The sequence below is a fragment of the Choloepus didactylus genome, chromosome 2 (assembly GCF_015220235.1).
Source record: "Choloepus didactylus isolate mChoDid1 chromosome 2, mChoDid1.pri, whole genome shotgun sequence".
In the NCBI taxonomy this organism is placed as follows: domain Eukaryota; kingdom Metazoa; phylum Chordata; class Mammalia; order Pilosa; family Megalonychidae; genus Choloepus; species Choloepus didactylus.
Genome location: NC_051308.1, coordinates 181,935,750 through 181,956,007, shown reverse-complemented (window position 1 = coordinate 181,956,007; position 20,258 = coordinate 181,935,750). Strand labels below are relative to the sequence as shown.

General features: G+C 44.1%; 1 protein-coding gene across 1 annotated transcript in view; it reads left to right on the top strand.

Moving 5' to 3' along the window:
• The first annotated feature begins 563 nt into the window (after window positions 1-563).
• Window positions 564-20,258, top strand: part of ROR1 (receptor tyrosine kinase like orphan receptor 1) — a 410,563-nt gene continuing 390,868 nt past the window's right edge. Inside the window, exon 1 of the mRNA XM_037827019.1 lies at window positions 564-1,042. Coding sequence (XP_037682947.1) covers window positions 955-1,042 — 88 coding nt within the window. The 5' untranslated portion in view covers window positions 564-954. The remainder of the gene's footprint in view (window positions 1,043-20,258) is intronic.

Below are 20,258 nucleotides of genomic sequence, written 5' to 3'. Positions count from 1 at the left end.
TAGATTCTCTAAAATGAAACAACACAGATGAAAGTGATTTTAATGCAGTGAAATTAGAAATTAATGACAAAACGGAAGACATCAGTGACCTGTTAAGCAAGATGCTCCCTTAAACAACTTTTGGATCAAAGAGGAAATCAGAACGGAAACTGTGAGATATCAATAAGTGTTCTATTAGCCCGGGCCAGACAGCTAATAGTGGCAGAGCGGAGGCTTCTAGAATCTGAGTCTCTCAAGCCATTCAGCCACGAACTGGATTCAGGAGCCCGAGCACGCCTCCCTGAGCCTCTGTTTCCCCTTCTGTCAAATAGCCTCGAGGGCCCTCAGGGCTCAGTTCCGGCTGCGGGTTTGAGGCGTGGTGGGGGGAGGGGAGGTGTGTGTGCGGGAGGCGCGGGAACCGAGACAATTTTCTGGGCAGTCGGGGAGGGTGCGGGTGTTCAGAGGCAGCAGCAGAGGGCGCTGGGTCGCCGGTTTGGTGTCGCTTCTGCTATTGGTCGGGGCTCCGGCTCAGGGCTGGAGAGTTGGTGCAAAGTGACAAGTTGAGGGAGGCTGAGAGCGAGAGAGGAGAGCGGAGAGCTGGAGGAGCCGCCGCGGCCGCCACGGAGGGAGCCCCAGGACAGCAGCTCCCCGGGCGTAGGGCGAGCTCTTCTCCAAGTCCGACCTGGGGAGATTCGTCCTCCGTGAGCTCCAACCGGACAGCCTGGGACCTATCGCCCCGGCGGGCGAGGCGAGGCTGCAGCCGGAGGGCTGACGAGGGGCCGCGCTTACGGGGTTCAGAGGCGGCCCGGCGGAGGCGAAAGCGCAGGTTAGAGGGACAAAGAACTTTGCAAACGCCCCCTGCACCCTGCGAGGGAGAGCGACCGTGACGAGGTAGCCGGGACCTCGGGGAGAGCCCTTGGATGTTCTGCGCGCGGGCGGAAAGCCGCCGCCGCCGCCGCCTCAGCGAGAGGAGGAATGCACCGGCCGCGCCGCCGCGGGGCGCTCCCGCCGCTCCCGGTGCTGCTGGCCGCGCTGCTGCTGGCCGTGCGCGGAGCTGCCCAAGGTAAGAACGCCCGGCGCGCCGGCTCATCCCGTGCGCCCGAGGGTTCAGAAGCCAGCCCCTGGCCCTCGCCAACTTTCCTCTCAGCCAGGCGGGGCCCTGCGCGGACAGGAAGCCGCCGCTCGCAACTCAAGGGAGACCGCGGACCCGCCCGGGGTCTCTCAAATGCGACTCTGGCGGGCGGGCGAGGCTGGACAGGAGCCCCGCTGCTAGCCGGGGGTGCGCCCGGGGGTTCTTCCTCCCTGCACAGCAGCAGTTGTCAGCACTGACAGGAACCGTGGAGGGGGGTTGGAGGTCGTGGGGAGATCGGGGCACTTCGATACTCCTCGTCTCCCCAGCTCTCACTGGACCCCCATCGCGCCCTAACCGATGTTCAGGAAGTATGTACTGCGCCCAAACAGCAAACCCTCCTGGAAAGCGCGGTCTAGGAGGGAGTTTGTATTTTCAGTTGTGCCTGTGAGAGCCCAGGCTGTCCGCGAACCGAGGCGAACAAGAGCCCTGTCCTCTTGGGGCTCCAGCGGCCTCGCTTCTCCACCGCTCCCGGCTCTGCTGACCCTGGAGGGTCACGATGGAGGCCAAAATGTGTGCGCTGCCGCCTCCGCCGCCACTTTGTGCAAAATATGCTGTCAGAGGCGGCCTGCTGCTCCAGAGTGCTCTGAGTATGCACGTGTGTGTATGTGTGTGTGTGTGTGTGTTACAAACGGGGAGGGGGGAGGCATCTAATGCATACTTGATTTTGGTAATCTCCAAAGACAATTAAAACAGTTAGAGAAAGACACCACCGAAAGCCCGAGCGTCTTAGTTCCCTGCGGGAAGCTTGGATCCTTGCTGCGCCTGAGTCGGTACACAATGAGAGGGAAGAGCCCGGCTTGGCCTGTGGATACAACTGATTCATTCTTTGGAGGTTGGAGGGGGAAAGTTGATTAAAGTCTCCGGGGTCTCGGGCCTCACTTTTAACATGCATCCCTTGATGGGGTGCTGGAGCCCCTGGATTGTTTCCTCCCCCAGTCCCAACCCCAAACCTGTGAGGATAAATAGCTCTCTGCTCCTTTATCACGAGTCTTTCATTTTTAAGTTAGTGCTTTGCTTAGAAAAGAAAAGACTGGTCTGTTTAGCAGCTGAGGGTAAAAGCTCTATTCAGCGCAAATAATTTGAATAGAGTTAGTTTTTACTGAAAGTTTGCTAATAATGATAAAGGAAAATACTCTGGAAGGAAGTTGTGTGTGAATTTTGATTCCTTAGAAATGATTTTGGGGAAGCGGGAACAAAGTTTTCTGAGGATGATTCTGTAACTGATCTGTGATCACTGATTTGTGATTGTGCTGCTAATCTGGAGGCTTCTCAGGGTAAATACAGCTCCTAATTGTAATTAAGAAGGACATCAGCAGGGAGTGCACCTTCCTGATGAAAAATCCTAATGAAATGTAAACAATTTGGTCACATGACTGTTTTGCTTTTGTGTTGCCAAACATCTGGCTCGGTGCCACAACACCTGGGTGAAAAGTAAAAATGCCTACAAATGAAAACATCCTTCTGATGTCGAGTTGCCCAGCAAACTGAGGTGGAGATATCCAGGGCTCTTCTGACTAAGATAGGACTCCTGGCTTGAGGCCTTGTTTCCTCTGTTGACTCGTTTTCTTTGTACATAACCTTTCAACAGTGGTTGCTTTTAGATCACTGTTGGGGGTGGGGGTGGGGGGAATGCAACTTCCATTGGTCATTTGCCTTTAAGTCAATGCTCGTGCAATGATTTTGCCCAGTGTAAGACAACTTTGTTACCACAAGCCACCCGAAGTATCTCCTTTTGACTCTTTATAGGCTTTTTAGTGTTTTTTTTTAAAGAGTACTTTCTATTCCATACTTCTCAGTAATGAGCTTGAATCTGTTATTATTGTTTTATTTGTTGCTTTATAAATTCCTTTCCATGCCTTTGAATGTGTGAACTTTTCTCTGGGGACAAGGGCTCCAGTGGAAATCAGATTTACTTTCCCGGATCTAGGGTTCCTTAGGTAACCCAGCCAGTGACTCAGGAAATCAGCTTAAGGGGAGAGTTGTTTCATTTATTTTCTAAAAATTCTAAGTATTCACTTTTCAATTTTGTTAGCCAGAAGGAGAAAACCCTTACATTTACTTTCTCTGATTCATCAATTCAATGAATTGATGAATCAGAATTCAATGAATTCATCAATTCATTGTTGATCTCCCTACCTACCTCCTACCATCCAAAGCTAAACCTCTCTAGGAAGCTGAAACTGTGCTAACTGCACCCAGGAACCTACTTTGGACTTGCTCAGAATCCTGCGTTCGTAGATTCTGTGGTTTGACTGTTTGGAGCCAGAGGATGTGGCCTGCTACTGTGTTTGCTGTCATTTTGTAAACCTTCCTATGCTATCTACTGTTAGAATAAGAGTCTCTTAAGGGCAATAAGACTCTCAGCTTTCCAGGTGAAAATACTGAGGGCCCAAGTTAACTAACCCCAGCATTATTGAAGATACCTGAAAATCCTCCCTGACTGGCTAGGGGGAGCCACACAGAAGCCCAGTAGACAAAGGATATGAACCAACTGCCTGTGGCAGTGATTTGGAAATATTTGATTTCCAATACTGATTTAGCATACCTGATAATCTGTTTTGCTACTCTGTTGCCTGGAATTATCTGCATGGTATTTAGTTACCAATACTCAGTTTTGGTCTATAATATCTTCTCTCTCCTGCATTTGGTGAGTATAGACCCTAAATTAGATTAGTAAAAAGTTTCTAAATGGTGTGTCCTTGCATCAATTGGTATTAAATTTGACTATGGTTTATCTGTGAAATATCTTTGAAAATTTTACACAGCATCCCATAGAGAATGGAATGCTTTCTAGACCAAACGTGTGTTGATTTGAATGTGTATGTATGTATAAATGGTATATATTTTGTTGAATGAATGGAGAATAATTCTTTTGCTCATGTGTGAAAGTGTGCTATCTCCTCTTAGTAAAAATGCAACATGGAATATTTTTCAAGGATTTTTCCTTTTCTTGCCCCATCTTCTAGTATGAAGGGAATGCAGTAGAACTTGGCAGTATAGCTTGATTATTAAGAGCACAGATTTTGGTGTTTAACAGACATAGGTTTGAATGTTTTCGCTGTCACATGTTGGGTTTGCTGATATGTTTTTCTGAGCAGGAGAGTTATGAGGTTTAGGTAATTGACACATGTCAATTACTATAGAAGAGCACCCATCCTAGAGTCTTAACTTGGGGTATAAGGAATTGAGAATATAAGAACTCCCAGATATAATATACAAATTTTTATGTGCATTTTTATGGTGGTATATCTCATAGATATAATCAGGTTTTCCGAGAAAAGTGCAACCCCTACAAGTTAGGAACCACCTGCTTGGAGCATTTGCTGCATGGGGCAATGAGTTGGTCTTATTTCAACGAGTGGTTCTAAAGGTGTTGAGTATTGGTCGTGGGTACTGGGCCTTGGCCCAGGTCAGTACACTCCATGGTGCCTATACTTCTCACTTCCCAGTTTTCTTCCCACAGGCAAACTGTTAATTGGGAAAGGGGAATTGAAGAATGGTTTCAAGTTCTCATGACCTCAACTAAGAATTGATTTCCCTGAACTCAAGCATTTTTAGCTGCCCCTCTTTGTGCAGTTTACTTAAGAAACACTTTTATAATTTTTAAAATGAGTCATTATTCTAAACATTTTGCAAGTATTGCTCATTGAATCCTCATTACAACCCTTCAAGGCAGATGGCATAATTACTCTCATTTTACAGATGGGTAAATCGAGGCACAGAGTGGTTAAGTTGCTGTCTTCGCGTTAACAGCTGGGATTATTCCTGGGTTTATGGGTTTATAAATCCAGGGAGTCTGACTCTGGAGTTCATGCTCTTGCCTTAACCACTGCATGAGGTGGTCTCTCCGGGTTTAAGCCTTACAATTTACATTCTCTTTACTTAAGGGCCAAAGGCAGTATTTCCAAGGGCAGCCAAGTGACGTTTTCTTAGTCACAATCCAGGGGTTATAAAAAGTGATTGGAGACAGCCAAGTTCAATTTTCCCTCCCTTGCTTGAGTTCCCTGAGTGAGTCTTGCTGAGACAGACTGGAAGTGAAAGTTGCCTCTACACCCAATGTCTCTGACCTGGAGGAATTACACGGTAATGAACAACTTAGACGCAGTTTGGGGAGTTTCTTCTGACCAGAGATGAGATATGTTTTGATGAAGTGCTTATATATTCTCATCTTGGTGTATATAACTCTGGTTGTAGGCTGAGGCGGGACGATATGTAAGAGTGTTTTCTAGTGGGAGAGCTGGCTCGCCAGCTGCAAGGTCCTGCTGTGGACCGGACCCTGGCAAATCCAGCCCCAGCTGGGAAGCACTTAAGGCCATGAGGTCTCTTTCTCCAACAGAAGAGACTCAGCCTGGACTCAACCTTTCCCCGAGGTGTGACAGGAGACACTGTTTATAGATGCAGAAAGACAAAAGAATAGTTTTCTGCAAGTCTGAGAAAGTTCTCTGGAGTTGAAGAGGGAGGAGATGGGGGGGAGGGGGGACTCTTCGAAAATCCTTAACTAAATGCAGCTGCTTGTTATACGGAGTCTGACTTGCATGCCAGGAATATCTAAAAAGCTAACGAATACAAAATAAAAATAAACAGCAGTAAAAAGGCTCTCTCTTTGTTGCAGTAAGCTCGGTTGGGGTTTTCAGTTTGTTTAGGAATGGGATAATTGTGGCATCCACTTTATTTTGGTAACGCAGTGAAACGTGGCTTAATGTTATGTCATTGGGATGCTACTATCACCTGAGCTTTTTCCTTCACACCCTCCCCGCTCCGCTCCCAGAACGCCCAGGCATGGCCATACCCAGGGCTTGAGTCTCAAACTGTTGCCCCTGAGTGAATTACATTGGAAGAGGGCAGATAATTTAATGGGATAATCTTGGCAGGGCCAGAAAATTTCACACCCCATCTCTCACTAACAGAAAGGCAGTAGAAGGCTACAACATCCTCAGATGAAAAGGTTGTATAAAAAGGCTCTGCTTAAGTAACTGTCTGTCCATAAATAAGGTTCTGTAGAGTTTTGATCCAAAAGCTGTTATTAAATACTGATAAGCCAACTTCATAATGTTTGGCCTTCTTACATTTCCTCTTTTTTTTTTTAACCCCCATAGAAATATATATATTTATATTTTTTTTTTTTGAGGGGGAAGAGACCTAAAAGATCAACCAGTTCAAACTTTTTATTTTCTCAAGTATTTCTGTATAGAATGGACCTTCTTTTATAGCCATTTAAAGAGGTGGTGCCACGTAACAGAAATAGAATGAGACGTGAACCTGACAGACTGTGGTTTGAATCAGGGCTTTGCTGCTTACTGGCTGTGTGAACTTGGTCAAAGTTACTTGACCATCTGAGCCTCAGTTTACTTATCTGCAAAATGGGCATAACAATAATATCTGGCTTAAAGATGTTTTAATTATTTAGATTAAATAAGATAATAGATATAGAGCACCTAACATAGCACTACAGATCATGTAAGCACACAGGTCCAATAATCTACCGTTATAATTGTGGGCTTTCTGGTAAAACCAGAAAATTTGGCTCCGAATCAGTGATTGTAATGCTTCAAGATAAGAACTAAGGCTCAGAGAACAGCAAATTTGACATTATTTTAAGACTCTTGAGTGTTTTTGTTTTATAGGGAATATATATAGACTCTCACTTTAGAAATGAGCCGCACCCAGGCCAGTTCTGGGGAACAGAATGGGAAGAGTTTCCACTGTGCAGTTTCATGAAGCCTTAAAACAAAGGCTTTTTTCAGAATGGTGAGCTTTTTGGGAAAGAGCAACCCCTCCCTGTTGTTTGGTGTAATTCTAGAATCCTGCAATGGGGAATGTTATATTTCAGGGACCTCCACTTGTAAGTAATCTGACCGTTTTCAGTTCCAATATCCAAATAATCTCACTGAGAAAAACTTGAAAGAGAAGGGTAATGGCTGGAGGAAAAAATCCTAAGGTACTCTGTTAGCCATTTCAAATTTCTGAGCATGCATGTATGTGTGCGCGCACACACACACACACACACACACACACACACAAAGTTCATGTTACCTAAAGAGAAGAGTAATGAAGTGTATGGGAAGGGGGAGGGGAGTTAAAAGAACTTCTAAAGACCAAGGCTGGGTTTGTGTTTCTTTATTTTTATTTTACCAGTAAAGTGTGTCATTCAATGCTTTTCACGTCAAATAACATTTATTATTTTTTATGTGCAAGATATGATGCTACTGCCCAGGAATAAAACATTATCCCTGCCCTCAAGGGGAGATGGAGAAGAGGCACTCTCAGTTTTTTGAGCACTTATTCTGTACCAGGCATCATACTTTATTGATATTAGATTTGTATGTCTTAGAAGCTCTTTGAGGTTGGACTTATTGGTCCCATTGTACAGAGAAGAAAATTGAATCACTGAGAGGTAAGTATCTTGACCACTCAGAAAACTCAGAACAGATTTTTTGTTGATGGAGTTAAGCATGGCAACCTTAGGTGTCATGTTTTGAAGATGTCACAAGATGGAGGAAGCCTGGGACTCTCCCTTAATCACTGAATAGCAGAGAGCTACCTTGTTTAGATTTTCTAAGAGTAAGGAATAAGCTTCTATTGTGTTAAGTTACTGAGATTTGGAGGCGTATCAGTTATAGTCGCTAATGTTACCTTAACTACTGCAAATCGTAACCCATAGTGGGCTGTGAAATCAGTTTAGTGGGTCAGGACCAGCATTTAAAAGAGAATGTAATAGGAAATTATCAGAGTATATTACATTAATACGGTTGAGCATTGTTTTGGGAAACCAGTTGGAAAGCTAATGGTCTAGCAGAGACAGACAAATCAATAGTTCTATACATTGGAGTACAGTAGTTGTGACAGTAGTGATTAAGTCCCAAGAGCTCTGGAAACTCAGTTAAGGAAGTGCCTAGGAAGCAGAGATGGCAAACTGTTTTCCAAGGAATTGTGTTGGCTCCTTGGGGCACAGTGTTGAGAAGGAGTCTGAGGTTTCTTCCAGGAGCTTCGGGAAGGAGAGTTGAAATAGTACAGCAGCATCTGCTGTGGGCAGGGGGAGGTGGAAGAGAGCCTCAGACCTAGTTTGTGGCTGGCCTCTTCCCATGGAGTCTGGGCTCCCTCCAGTGAATTAAATCCCCTTCCCAAATTACCTAAGCACTGTAGGGAATCCAGAAGAACTAGGAGTGGCCTCTGGTCCAGAGAGTTTATCTTCAAGGAGAAATAAAATAGGCTCTTGTGAAATGAATATACAACTATTGAGTACATGGTTGACAATTACAGATGCAGAATTCTGAAAAGGTAAAGCTCTTTAGGGAGGAAGTGGGACATGATGTGAGCCTTGAAGGATAGGGAAGATTGAAATGGGAAGCTGAGCAAAGGAGCTGCACATTCCACTGAGTAATGCTGTTGCAATAGGGCTGAAAAACTGTAGAAGTTTGCAGCCTCTTTGGTCTGCATAGACTGGATACTTAGGCTGGGCCTTTTCCCTGGAATGAAGTTTGTCTCCAGGTGGTCAGAGAGTAAAGATGAGGAAAGAGGGCTTTGAGTGGTGACTGTTGCATTTTTGAAAATGAAAGGTATGGGGGTAGGGAGAAGCAGAGTTTTACTGGGAACAAGATGACTTATTTTTCTCTCCAAAGGATGCCCCAGAGAGTTAAAAATGCAGTACATTTCAGGGCTGCTTCACAAAGGTATATTGTGTTTTAGTCCCTTTGCTGCAGTTTTGTTTTATAGTGCAGCCTTCTAAATCCCAGTCCACCTTTTGCTTGCTTAATGAAAATCATAATACAGTAGTGTAGTAATAATTAACACTTACAGGGAATGTACTATGTGCAAGTACAATACTAAGTTCTTTACGTATTTCAACTTACACAGTCTTCATGGCAACCCTATTGGGAAAGACACTGTTATTGTCCCCATTTTCCAGATAAGGAAACAGGCACAGAGAAGGTAAGTAACCTGCTTAAGGCCTCACAGCTAGTTATATGGGGGAAATGGGGTTTGACCCTGAGTATCCTAAAGTCAGGGTCTTTGTCCTTAATCATTACGTCATACTGCAGCTCTGATTTTTTTGTTTTCCCCTTTAAATTCTACCTGCTGATTAAAAGTCTCTATGAGATCCCAGCCAAAGACCTAAGGTAAAATAATTATAATTGAATCTTCTATATCTTCTATTTGCGTAGGGCTTTGCAGCCTACAAAATCATCACATGTACAATGTTTCTTTTAATTTTCTGAATAATCCAATGGAGTAGAATCTCTCTCTCTCTAAGTTAGGCAAGTGAGGTTGGTCACTCTGTAGCTGGTAGATCCTTGCTGAAACCCAGCTCTTTTGACTTCAGGCCCATGGCTCTGCTCTAAAAGAGGACCTGGGCTTGGAGTTAATGACTCTGAGATACTGATCTACATCTATTCACTGCATTTTCTCCAGCCAATTACTTTACCAAATTCTCATTCGTTTCCTCCACAAAATCCTCCAATCAGTTATAGTTTTCGTAAGCAATTGTGAGGCATTTGTAGGTGGGGCCTTGAGATGGGATTCCTATAAGCCTATAGAAAATTCAGTTGCCAATAGACTGAGAGAAGTTGCCCAAAGACTAGAGTTTCTGAAGTGGTTGCCAATTGTAGCAGGTAGAGGAGCTGTTAAGTAAAGGGCTTTGGCATCAGATGGATCTTGGTGTGATTTGGGGCTTATCACTTACCTGCTTTGCCAGATAGTTCTCAGAGAGTCCGAGTCTGCTATTGGGGCATCACAGGGGATGCCAGATAAATAACATCTCTCTTCTCCACTGAGGAAGGATGGAGTTAAGCTGAGCTGAATATGTCCAGTTTGGTCTACCCCGATTCAATTCAAACAATAAGTCACTTAACCAGTTCAGGGTGTTGGTGAATGAAAGTGGCTTCCCCCAGATTCATGGAATCAAATCAACAAAGTGATGAATCTGTCTGCTTAGTTCATGAGTGTTGGTGTAGAGGAGGGGAGGAAGGAAATACCCAAGAGACAGCTCCTTTACCTGCTGAATGATATGTCCTATGTAAACTACCAAGAAGCCACAGGTGATTCCATTTGGTTAAATATTTATAATGCAATGAAAGTGGATGCATATCCTCTCCCATGGGAAGCTTATTGTTTTTTTTGTTATGGAGGCAAGATTGATACAACCAAAATTGTATGAGAATAATACAAGGACAGATTGAATTAAACTTCAATGCTCAGGGCCCTTCCCCACTCTGCACCCTCATCTCTCTGTACCCTAGTACCCTGTCTGTACCCTCCTCCTCCCACCTCCAATCTCTCCTGATTGAAATCTTGTTCTTCTGTGTCCAGTGCGCCCACATTCAGGAATCTACCCTGATCTGCTTCAGCTGTCTGTCTTTCCAAACCCTCTGTATCCTCCCCACCCCTTCCTTCCTCTCCCCCTCCCAGCTCTTACCCCATACTGCCACTTAAGTCATACTCATTTTGGTTCATCCCAACAACTAGATCTTAATCTTCATAATCATAGTCATCAGCATTTATTGGACATCTACTACACGCCGCATACCTGGCCAGGCACTTTGCATTTTGTAGTGGAAACCTATTATTTTGTCTCTCCAGAATTAGTGTCCTGATTTCAATCCCCCTCCCTACTTCCCTCCTGGGAAATGGTCCTTTATCAATATGGAAATGGCACTGTTCTTGCCCACACTTCAACCTTCCTATGGATAGTTGCCAATCTTAACCCCTCCCCGAGGCTTACTACTCATAGTACTTCTCTGGGATCAGGGGCAGCCCCTCTGGGATGGGGAAGTTGGGAAATGCCCTTGGCCATGTCTCCATCTGGGAAAGAAACTGGTGTGCAATAGAGAATGACCTCAATCAGAGTGAGGCTGAGTGGCAGGGAGAGATCTTATCTCTCTTCCATCTCCCCAAAAGACTGTGCTTTTGATGAGGTTGTGTGTTTTGACTAATGCACACATCTAACCTCACTAATCCTCACAACAAAATGAAGTGGGTACTATTTTTATTTTAAAAAACCAACTACATCAAAAGGCCAAAACCCAAGTGGAAGCAATTTTATTGTTTTTTCTGATGAGAAAATATCAGCCCATTTAAAACATATTCATACAAATATAAGACAGTTCTTACATGAACTAGAACAAAAGTACATCACTATTATAAGGTGATAACAATAGGGTAATGTGCCAGTTTGGATGTATTGTGTCCCCCAAAATGCCCTGTTCTTTAATGCATTCTTGTGGGGGCAGATGTATTAGTGTTAAGTTCGAATCCTTTGTTTCCTTGGAGATATGACTCAATCAACTGCAAGTGAATGTTTGATTGGTTTATTTCCATGGAGATATGGACCCCACCCATTCAGTGTGGGTCTTGATTTAATCACTGGAGCCCTATAAAATAGCTCACAAACAGAAGGACTTCAGAGCAGTTGCAGCTTAGAGAGATATTTTGGAGACAGCCTTTGACAGCAGACTTTTGCTGACACTTTGCTCTGGAGAAGCTAAGAGGGGACAAATGCCCCAAGAACAACATTTTGCAGAATGCTCAGGAGCTGAAAGAGGAGCTGGAACACAGTCTGGGATCAGCAGATGCTAGCCACGTGCCTTCCCAGCTAACAGAAGTTTTCTGAATGCCATTGGCCTTCCTTCCGTGAAGGTATACTCATGTTGATGCCTTAATTTGGACATTTTCATGGCCTTCAGACTGTAAATTTGTAACCAAATAAACCCCCTTTATAAAAGCCAATTCATTTCTGGTGTTTTGCATAACGGCAGCATTAGCAAACTGGAATGGTAGTATATATAGGAAAAATACAATTGATGCAAACTAAGGACTACAGTCATCAATAGCATTGTAATAGTCTTTCATCAGTTGTAGCAAAGGTACCATACCAAAACTCAGTGTCAATAATAGGAGGTAAAAAGGGTATGGGATTTTTTTTTCTTTTTTGGAGCATTGAAAATGTTCTCAAATTGATTGTCATGGTGATTATACTGAGAGCCACTGATTGTACACTTGGGGGGATTGTATGGTGTGCGAATGAAACAATTAAAAAATAAACTCAGAAACGTATAATGCAAACAGAAATCATCCACAGTCCAACCATTCAGAGATATAACCTCTGATAGTATTTTCTATACTATATATAAAAGGTGGTCACATTTTTATCTTCTGAGAAAACTGAGGCTCAGAGATGTTGAGTAACTTCCCCAGGGTTGCATAAGCAGTTGGTTTCCATTATACTGTACACACTTTTTATGAGCAAGGACCAGATCTTAAGTTAGTTAACTATGATTCTGGTCTGGCACGTCTTACCCAGTAGCAAGTCACCAAATGTGTATTCAGTGAATGCTAAATTCAATTTAATTAAGTGCCATAAAGAAAGTACACACAGTAAGGCTTGTGGATCAAGAAAGAAAGAGGTCCGTGTTGGTTGGAATTACTGGGAGGGCTTTCTGAAGGAGGTGGAGCTTGAGGTAGTGATCTGATATTGACATATTTTGCAAGCATTGGGGCAACAGGAAATTAAGATCTAAAGAGACCAACTTAAAAGAAAGAAAGCCAGGGAATGGGAGAACACTAAGAATATTCTCAAGGTCCCATTGACTGAATTTTCAGCAGAGCTTTCTAGTCTGTCTATGGCCACCCACCCACTCTCACCCTCATCCTTGGGTCTCATCTGACACCTTTGTACCTGGTGGCTTTTGCATGGCTGTTTCCTCCCATGGTAACATCTTTCTGCCTACTCCTGCTCTGGCTTAACTGTCACTTTCCTGACTCACCAGACTAGGTTGGGGTCCTACATACTTGCTTTTGCAGCACCTTGTATTTTTACAGCATTCTTTGCAATGTGTAATTAAATATTTATTTGTGCAATGATTCCTTTTGTAATATCTTCTCTCTCACTGGATTGGAAGTTCCTTAGGCTAGAGTCTGTGTTTCTCAGCCAGTACAATGTCTGGTGGCCAATTGAATCTACTCTACTTTTACTAAGCTTTGTTCTTGCTTCCAAGAGCCTGGAATACCTCCGGTTTACTTTGTTATCACTATCTAGCAATTTAAAAATGCATATAAAAGTCTCAAGGCTATCTCTTGCAAAAGCTGAGGAATCCAACCCCGTAAAAAGATAATCCAGACTAAATTAAACCTGCTGTGGGCTTCATTTTCAGGGGAGCAGTGGGCGGCTTGAAAGCTGGGCTGACTTCCCATGATGGAACGTCTGTGATAACACTGGGTTCTGCTGCCTATAAATTAGAGTCACTCTGCCCTTATTTGGCAACAAATTAAAAACCGTTTGACAGTCCTCCCCTTTGTTTTCTTTCATGTGCTCTATGTTTAAGAAAAGGTGTGGGAAATACTGGTGCCCTGCCATGGGGGCGTGGGGCATGGTGCTTGAGACTGCAGGCAGGCTGGGGTAGTGAGGGGCCCAGCTGAGAATAGGGTGGTGGTGTATCCTCTGGCCCTGAGTATCCTTCCTCTCCCTCCCATCTGCCTTCTCCCTTTTCTTTCTTCAGGAATTTTGGAGCAGGTCTCATTACCAGGGATATGTCCCCTGGGGAGCTCTTACTTTCTCATAATAAACACAGGGGAACCATTCCTTGAGTTTTGCACTTGCAGGCAGTCTGGATGCAAATATAGCCAGAAAAGCCTGTGTGTCCTTGGATTTCCTGCAGTGGCCCTTCTTTAGACTCCCAGAACCACCTGTTTTGGGCCAAGTCACCTTTCATTCATAGGAGAGAGGAAAGGGACCTTAGCATAGCTTTTGATGATTTCTTGGGGGCAGAGGCAGTGGAGGGACTGGGGGGTTGGGGAAGATCTGGGCTGTTTAATTTCTTGCCCAGTTGGTGTTATTCAGGACTGGTATTTTGTCGGCATGTGTGCCAGGTCTACGGGGTGCCAGACGCAGGACTGGATGCTGGAGCCACAGGCATTTCTGCTGGGAGCGCAAAGGCTGTCCTTGTTGGGAGCGTATAAAAGATGACTGCAGTTCAGTAATGGCTGTGGACAGAGGTCCTGGGTAGTAAGGAGAAGGGAACAGCACATTGAGGCGCAGGGATGGAGCAGCAGAGAGGGAATCAAGAAAGTTTTCTCAGGGGAGGCTTCACTGGAAAAAATGTGTTTGGAAGGCACTAAAACAATAACCCATAATGCAATTTTCTGTAATATAGATAATAATGTATGAGCTTATTTAGCTAAATGAGTTCACAAAAATCTGCTCTCCTTTATGATTGGTTCTCAACTGAGTGATATAACTCCTTCCCCAACTCCACTCTGTAAGCCAGCCCTTCTCTGGGAACCTCAGCTGTTCACCAAGGCAAAGCAACTCAGCGGGAGACTGAGATCCCCACGTCTAAGTGCAGGTGTGGGGATGGGGCAGGTGGTGGTGGGTGGTAGTGGGTGGTGGTGGGGATGTTCAGGACCAAAAACCCAAGCTTCAGTGTCCCCAGAGAACCGCTCTGCTATGGGGGAAAGAGAACTCTGGGGCCTGAGGTCTCAGTTTCTTCATCTCTACCCTGGGAATTCTAAACCATATCCTGAGATGGTGCAAGATGAAAGGAGATGAAGGGTATAAAAATACTTTGTAAACTTTAAAGTCTTATCTGAGATTGAAGAGTCAGAGAGGGGGTACTGTTGTAGGTGCTGAGGGGTAAATAAAGCATTGAACAAAACAAAGACCCTCCTCATAGAGGAGTTAGAAAATAAAGAGATGTATGTTATATCAGGTGATAACACATGCTAGGAAAAATAAAGCAGGGTTAAAGAACAGTGAGTGACTGGGTGGGGTAGATAGTTTCTCCATCTATAGGGAGTTTGGGAAGGCCTCAATGATCATGTGTCTCTTGAGCAGAGACCTGCAGGAGTGAGGGGAGAGCCCTGGGGCTCTCAGCGGGAGGAGCCTTCCAGGGGGGCGGGGAGGAGCAGGTGCAAAAACCTCGAAGTGGGAGCATGTCCTATTAACAGTACAACCATTGCTTCTGTTCCCATGGGCAACGTTTGTAGAGCTTTTACTGTGTGCCAGGCAGTATTCAAACATCACTTAATCCTCACAACAACATCAGGTAGGCTCTATTGTTATTATACCCATTTCACAGATTAGGAAACTGAGGCACCCAACAACAAACCAGGCATCCAATGACCGGAGAAGTGGCAGCAGTTCTTACCTATGTAAGGGTATGTATGAGGGAGCCTTGTACCTTGGAAAGAGTGCATATTTTGGAGAGAAAAAAAGATCTGGATTTGATGCCTGGCCTGCCACTCATTTCTTTGTAATCCTGCAAGATACTCAACCTCTCTGGTCTTCTGTTTCCTCATTTATGGGCTAATAAAACCCAAATTTATTATATTAAATGAGAAATTCAGATGAAAGCATGTTGCAAGCTGTATAGCACCATGAAGATGTTTCTTCTCTTCGTCATACTCTTCCTTCTTTCTGCTTCTTCTTCCAAATCTCATTCCTGCCTTTTGCAGAAAGAGGGAGAATAAGTGAGAATGGGAAGTTTACAACTTTTATATTTTCCTCTGTTCTCCTTTCCTTGAGAATTCATTTTTTGCTAATATCACTGAGGGTGAATTATCTACGGTATCCAGTCGAATTGGCAAACATTTTTTTCTAAACGATTAAAGAACTGAGAGGTAAAGGTGCTGAGGATTCTCACATTTCTAAAGCAATTGCTTGAAGTCCTAGGACTCTGAAATCAGTCTCTTCCTTAGTACTAGTCTACCTATAATCTCCAAACCTAAAATTTTATTAGCTTTCTCTAATTTTGCATTGTGTACATAATAGGTGCTCAGAAATGTTAAGTAAGTAGTCCTAAATCACTTTACCCTTTTAAATTATTCTTTGCATTTGCAGAGTCCTGCAGGAAGAATGGCTAAATCCTAGGGGCTTGTGATGGATGTTATTATTTGGGGCTACAGAATGGGAAAACCCAGGTAAAAGGACTTATCCCAAAGGAAATAATTGATGATAGGAACCTGGTCAGTTATACTTTGCTTCCGCCACCATGACAGTGAGTCAGTAAGTTCATTGGTTGTCAACCAGTATTTATTGAGCACTCACTATGTGCCAGGCACAGTGTTAGGTGCTGGGAATAATGGCGAATAAGACAGAGGTCTAGTTGCTTGCTCTTGGGAATGCCCTTCATAGTTGCTCAGGATATATTTTTTAATTTGAATGTTTGCTGATGCTTCCCCAGCACCTCCAGAAAATGCACAGAGGTGGTGGTTGCTTTAGTGGCCACTTGCTGATGTTGACTGACAGGCATGCACCCATCTTGCTGGCACCACATCTGGTTCCTGTGATCAGACGTGAATCCTTGAGTCTGTGTTTTGTTTTTCCCAGTGCGGCAGGGGCTTACTGCAGTGAGCTCTGTCTTGGCTCTGCTGCTGGGTTGGGATAAAAGCCTCCAGATGACTGTGACTATTCCCAGGAGGAGCGAAGCACCCAGGGAAAGAATCCTGTCTCTGTTGTGTGCTCCCAGGATTAGGTAGAGCTGCTGCTGCTAGTACAGTTAGGTAAGGGCAAGAGCTTGGGTTGCTGGATATCAGAAGCACAGATGAGCCTCAACAGTTAGGGCAAGAGTGAGGGTGGGGTGAGCCTCTTGTTTGCTCTCAGCGAAGGGTTTCCTCCTTATCACAGCTTCTTAGGGCTGAAGAGGCCTCTGAAAAAGCAGATCCGACTGAGGTAAAAATACTGGCTGTAGGAGTCAGGAAATCCACTTAACTCACTGTGACCTTGGGCACATCTCTAAGCCTCAGTTTCTCCATCTATAAAAACTGGGCTATGACCACATTTACCCCATTACCTTTTGGAGAGGATGAAATAAGATAATGCTTACTGAGTTGTTGGCACTTCCTGAGGACACTTAGTAAGCCGTCAATAAATATTAGTTAGATTACAATTTACAAGTGAGGAAACTGAGGTCCACACAGGCAGTGACCAGAATTAGCCACCAGACGCCCTCAGTGCTGGAGGCTGGAGTAGAACCCAGGCATGCCGGCCTCCAGCACTGGGCTATGAATGAACGACTCCCCTCTCCCACTGGTCGTGGCCCAGCATGCGCTGCTGGCCTGGCCATCCCTGGAGTTATAAAATGAGAAGGGACTGGGATAGCTCGGGAGGCTGGAGAGTCTCTTTCCAGCTGGACCACTAACTGGACCACCACTAGCAGGTTCACTCTTACTTAATTTCTGCTCTGTAAAATGTTGTGGTTTGAAGCCCACTGGAGGATGCCGAGAACCAAGAGGGAGAAGCAGAGCGAACCTATCAGTATCAGATAACTAGCATTTTGTGAATCCTGACTATGTGCCAAGGATCGCGCTGTGGGCAGGAATACAGAGGGACCAGGGATTATCCTTGTTTTCTAAGGGCTCTCAGACTAATGGAGATGGTGGTAGGGGCAGGAAGGATGGGGAGAGACAGATAATCAGAGCAATTACAATTCATATTGATATGTGCCTTGGGTGTGAACGGTGACTTGTGGCCCCGACACGAGGCTGTCCTTGGCATTGCGAGGCTGTCTATGTGCCATGTGTGCAAAGCTGTCGGCACACATGACTGACCCCAAATTTTTGTGGCCGGGAGTGCAGAGTCACCACATTTTCCTGGGTTCAGGAAGTTCCTGGTGGGAGGGCAGGAGGGTTGGCAGTCAGGCCAGCAGCTCCAGGGGGCTGATGGATTACATTCCTTCAGTTAGAAACCATCAGAGACCGCACCAAGTGGGGCTCTGGAGCTTTGCTGGAGCTTCCTCCTTCAAGGGGGAAAAAATTAGTTTTGCCTTTAAGTATTAACCTTCTATCTTCTTGATTTTCTAGTGTGGCAAGTCCAAACCCCAAGTATTTGCACTAAACTTGTTAATTTGAATAAAGTGGTGGAGTAGAATAAGAATGCTAAATAGCTGAAATGCTGACAGTTTTTCTTCCTTTGAGGGTGTGTTTTCTGCCCTTAAAAAAAAGTCCTGTTGGAAACCTGGCAAGCTTGTGACTCTAAGTTGGTGAATTTGACACTTGGAGAATATGGCGGACTTTCTATGTAATGCACCTGGGCCTGAGCTAAGCCATTACATGAAGCAAGTTTCTTGAACTCTTAAGATTGTTAAAATATAGTTGAAAGCTGCAGAAGCCCTTTGGAGATTCTGGATGGTGGGAGAGTGAGGGAGGCTTTGAAGCCATCCTGTTTGAACACTTAGAACATTAAGTGCAACTCTTCAAACACTTTGCGTTCCTAAATGGTCAAGTGCAAAGAATATTCAGGAACATAAATTATCTTGCTGATACTGGTATAAAAATGCTTTATCCCCTCACTAAATATTGACAGAATAATAGTTTGTTTTGAATTTTTTTCCAATAAGTTACTTTCTAATTTAGAGAATGCCTCCAAGGAAACTTAGAATGTATATAGGTATAGAAAGCTTTGGAAAAAAGGTAAAGACATTTCAATAATGAGAGTACCCCCCCCCCCCTTCTTCCTCATCAGAAAAATTTACCCACACATATTGCTCTGAGTAACTTTTGTTTGCAAAACTCTGTGCTGGAAACTGAGGGAGCTACTGCAATTTAGTTTCTGTCCTACAGGGGATATGTACATATGTGTGTATTGTCTTTAATGGGAAAGGAAAATGAGTTTTTTTTCAGAAAGCATTTTTTTTTCCCTCTTGGGAAGGTTGGTGGCATTAGGGCATACATAGCAGAAAGAGCTGTGGACTGAGAGTCAAAAACACTTAATTCATTTCCTACACTTCCTCTAACTAGCTGTGGGACCTCAGACAAAAAACTGGCCTTCTCTGGTCTTCAGGTTCTCATTTGCAAAACAATGGTGCTGGACCAAGCTCTGTGAATCAGCAGAATCAACATCACAGGGGAGTTTATTAGAAATGCAGAGTGTCAGGCTCCAGTTGAATTAGAATCTGCATTTTAACACCAGCCTTGGGTGGTTTGTATGCAAATTAAAGTTGAAGAAGCATTTCTCTGAAGAATCATTCCTGTTCTTTTATTAGTATTTTGTGTTTTTTCCAAATATAATATATATTAATATCTGGTTATGAAGAATTTATCCAAGACTGGGCCAAACATTCTACCAATCATCTCTTACCATCCTGTGAGAAAAAAAGACATAAAGGCAGAAACATGCACAAATAGTTAAACATTCAGATCCAAATGCTATATATACTTATTTCTCATTTTTGATTTGTGTTTTAGGCCCTGGCAGTATGATAAGGACAGCTGTGGAGAGAGGGCAGGAGGTGGGAACACAAGGTGATTGAAGGTGGAGATGGCAGTGGAGTGGGGTCTCCTGAGCTGGCAGGTGGTGCAGAACAGCGGGTCCTAACCACGGTCCTCAGAAACATCCGGGCATTCTGAGAGTCAAGCATTGTCAGTCATTGCAAAATATAATGCTTCCCCCCTTGGGGGACTGGGAGAAAATGAGAAAATATTAAACTTCCCCACCTGGGGAATTACTGGTATCCTCATAGGCACTGGGAGCTGCCAATTTGGAAGGCGGCACCCTTGATCTTGGGGCTTGCCCTTATGAAACTTGTTACTGCAAAGGAGAGGCTAAGCCTACTTATAATTGTGCCTAAGAGTCTCCTCCAGAGAACTTCTTTTGTTGCTCAGATGTGGCCTCTCTCTCTAAGCCATCTTGGCAGGTAAACTCACTCTCCTCCCCACTACGTGGGCCATGACTCATAGGGATGAGCCTGGACCCAGCATCATGGGATTGAGAAAGACTTCTTGACCAAAAGGGGGAAGAGCAATGAAACAAAGTTTCAGTGACTGAGAGATTTCAAATGGAGTCGAGAGGTCATTCTGGAGGTTGTTCGTATGCGTTATATAGATATCCCTTTTTAGTTTTTAGTGTATTGGAATAGCTAGTAGGAAATACCTGAAACTGTTGAACTGCAATCCAGTATCCTTGATTCTTGAAGATGATTGTATAACTATATAGCTTACATGGTGTGACTGTGTGATTGTGAAAACCTTTCCTTTATCCAATGTATGGATAAATGAGTAGAAAAATGGGGACAAAAAGTAAAGAACAATGGGGCAGTTGGCGGGGATGGGATGTTTTGGGTGTTTGGGTGTTCTTTTTTTACTTTAATTTTTATTCTTATTCTTATTTTTGTGTGTGTGGTAATGAAAATGTTCAAAAATTAATTGTGATGAATGCACA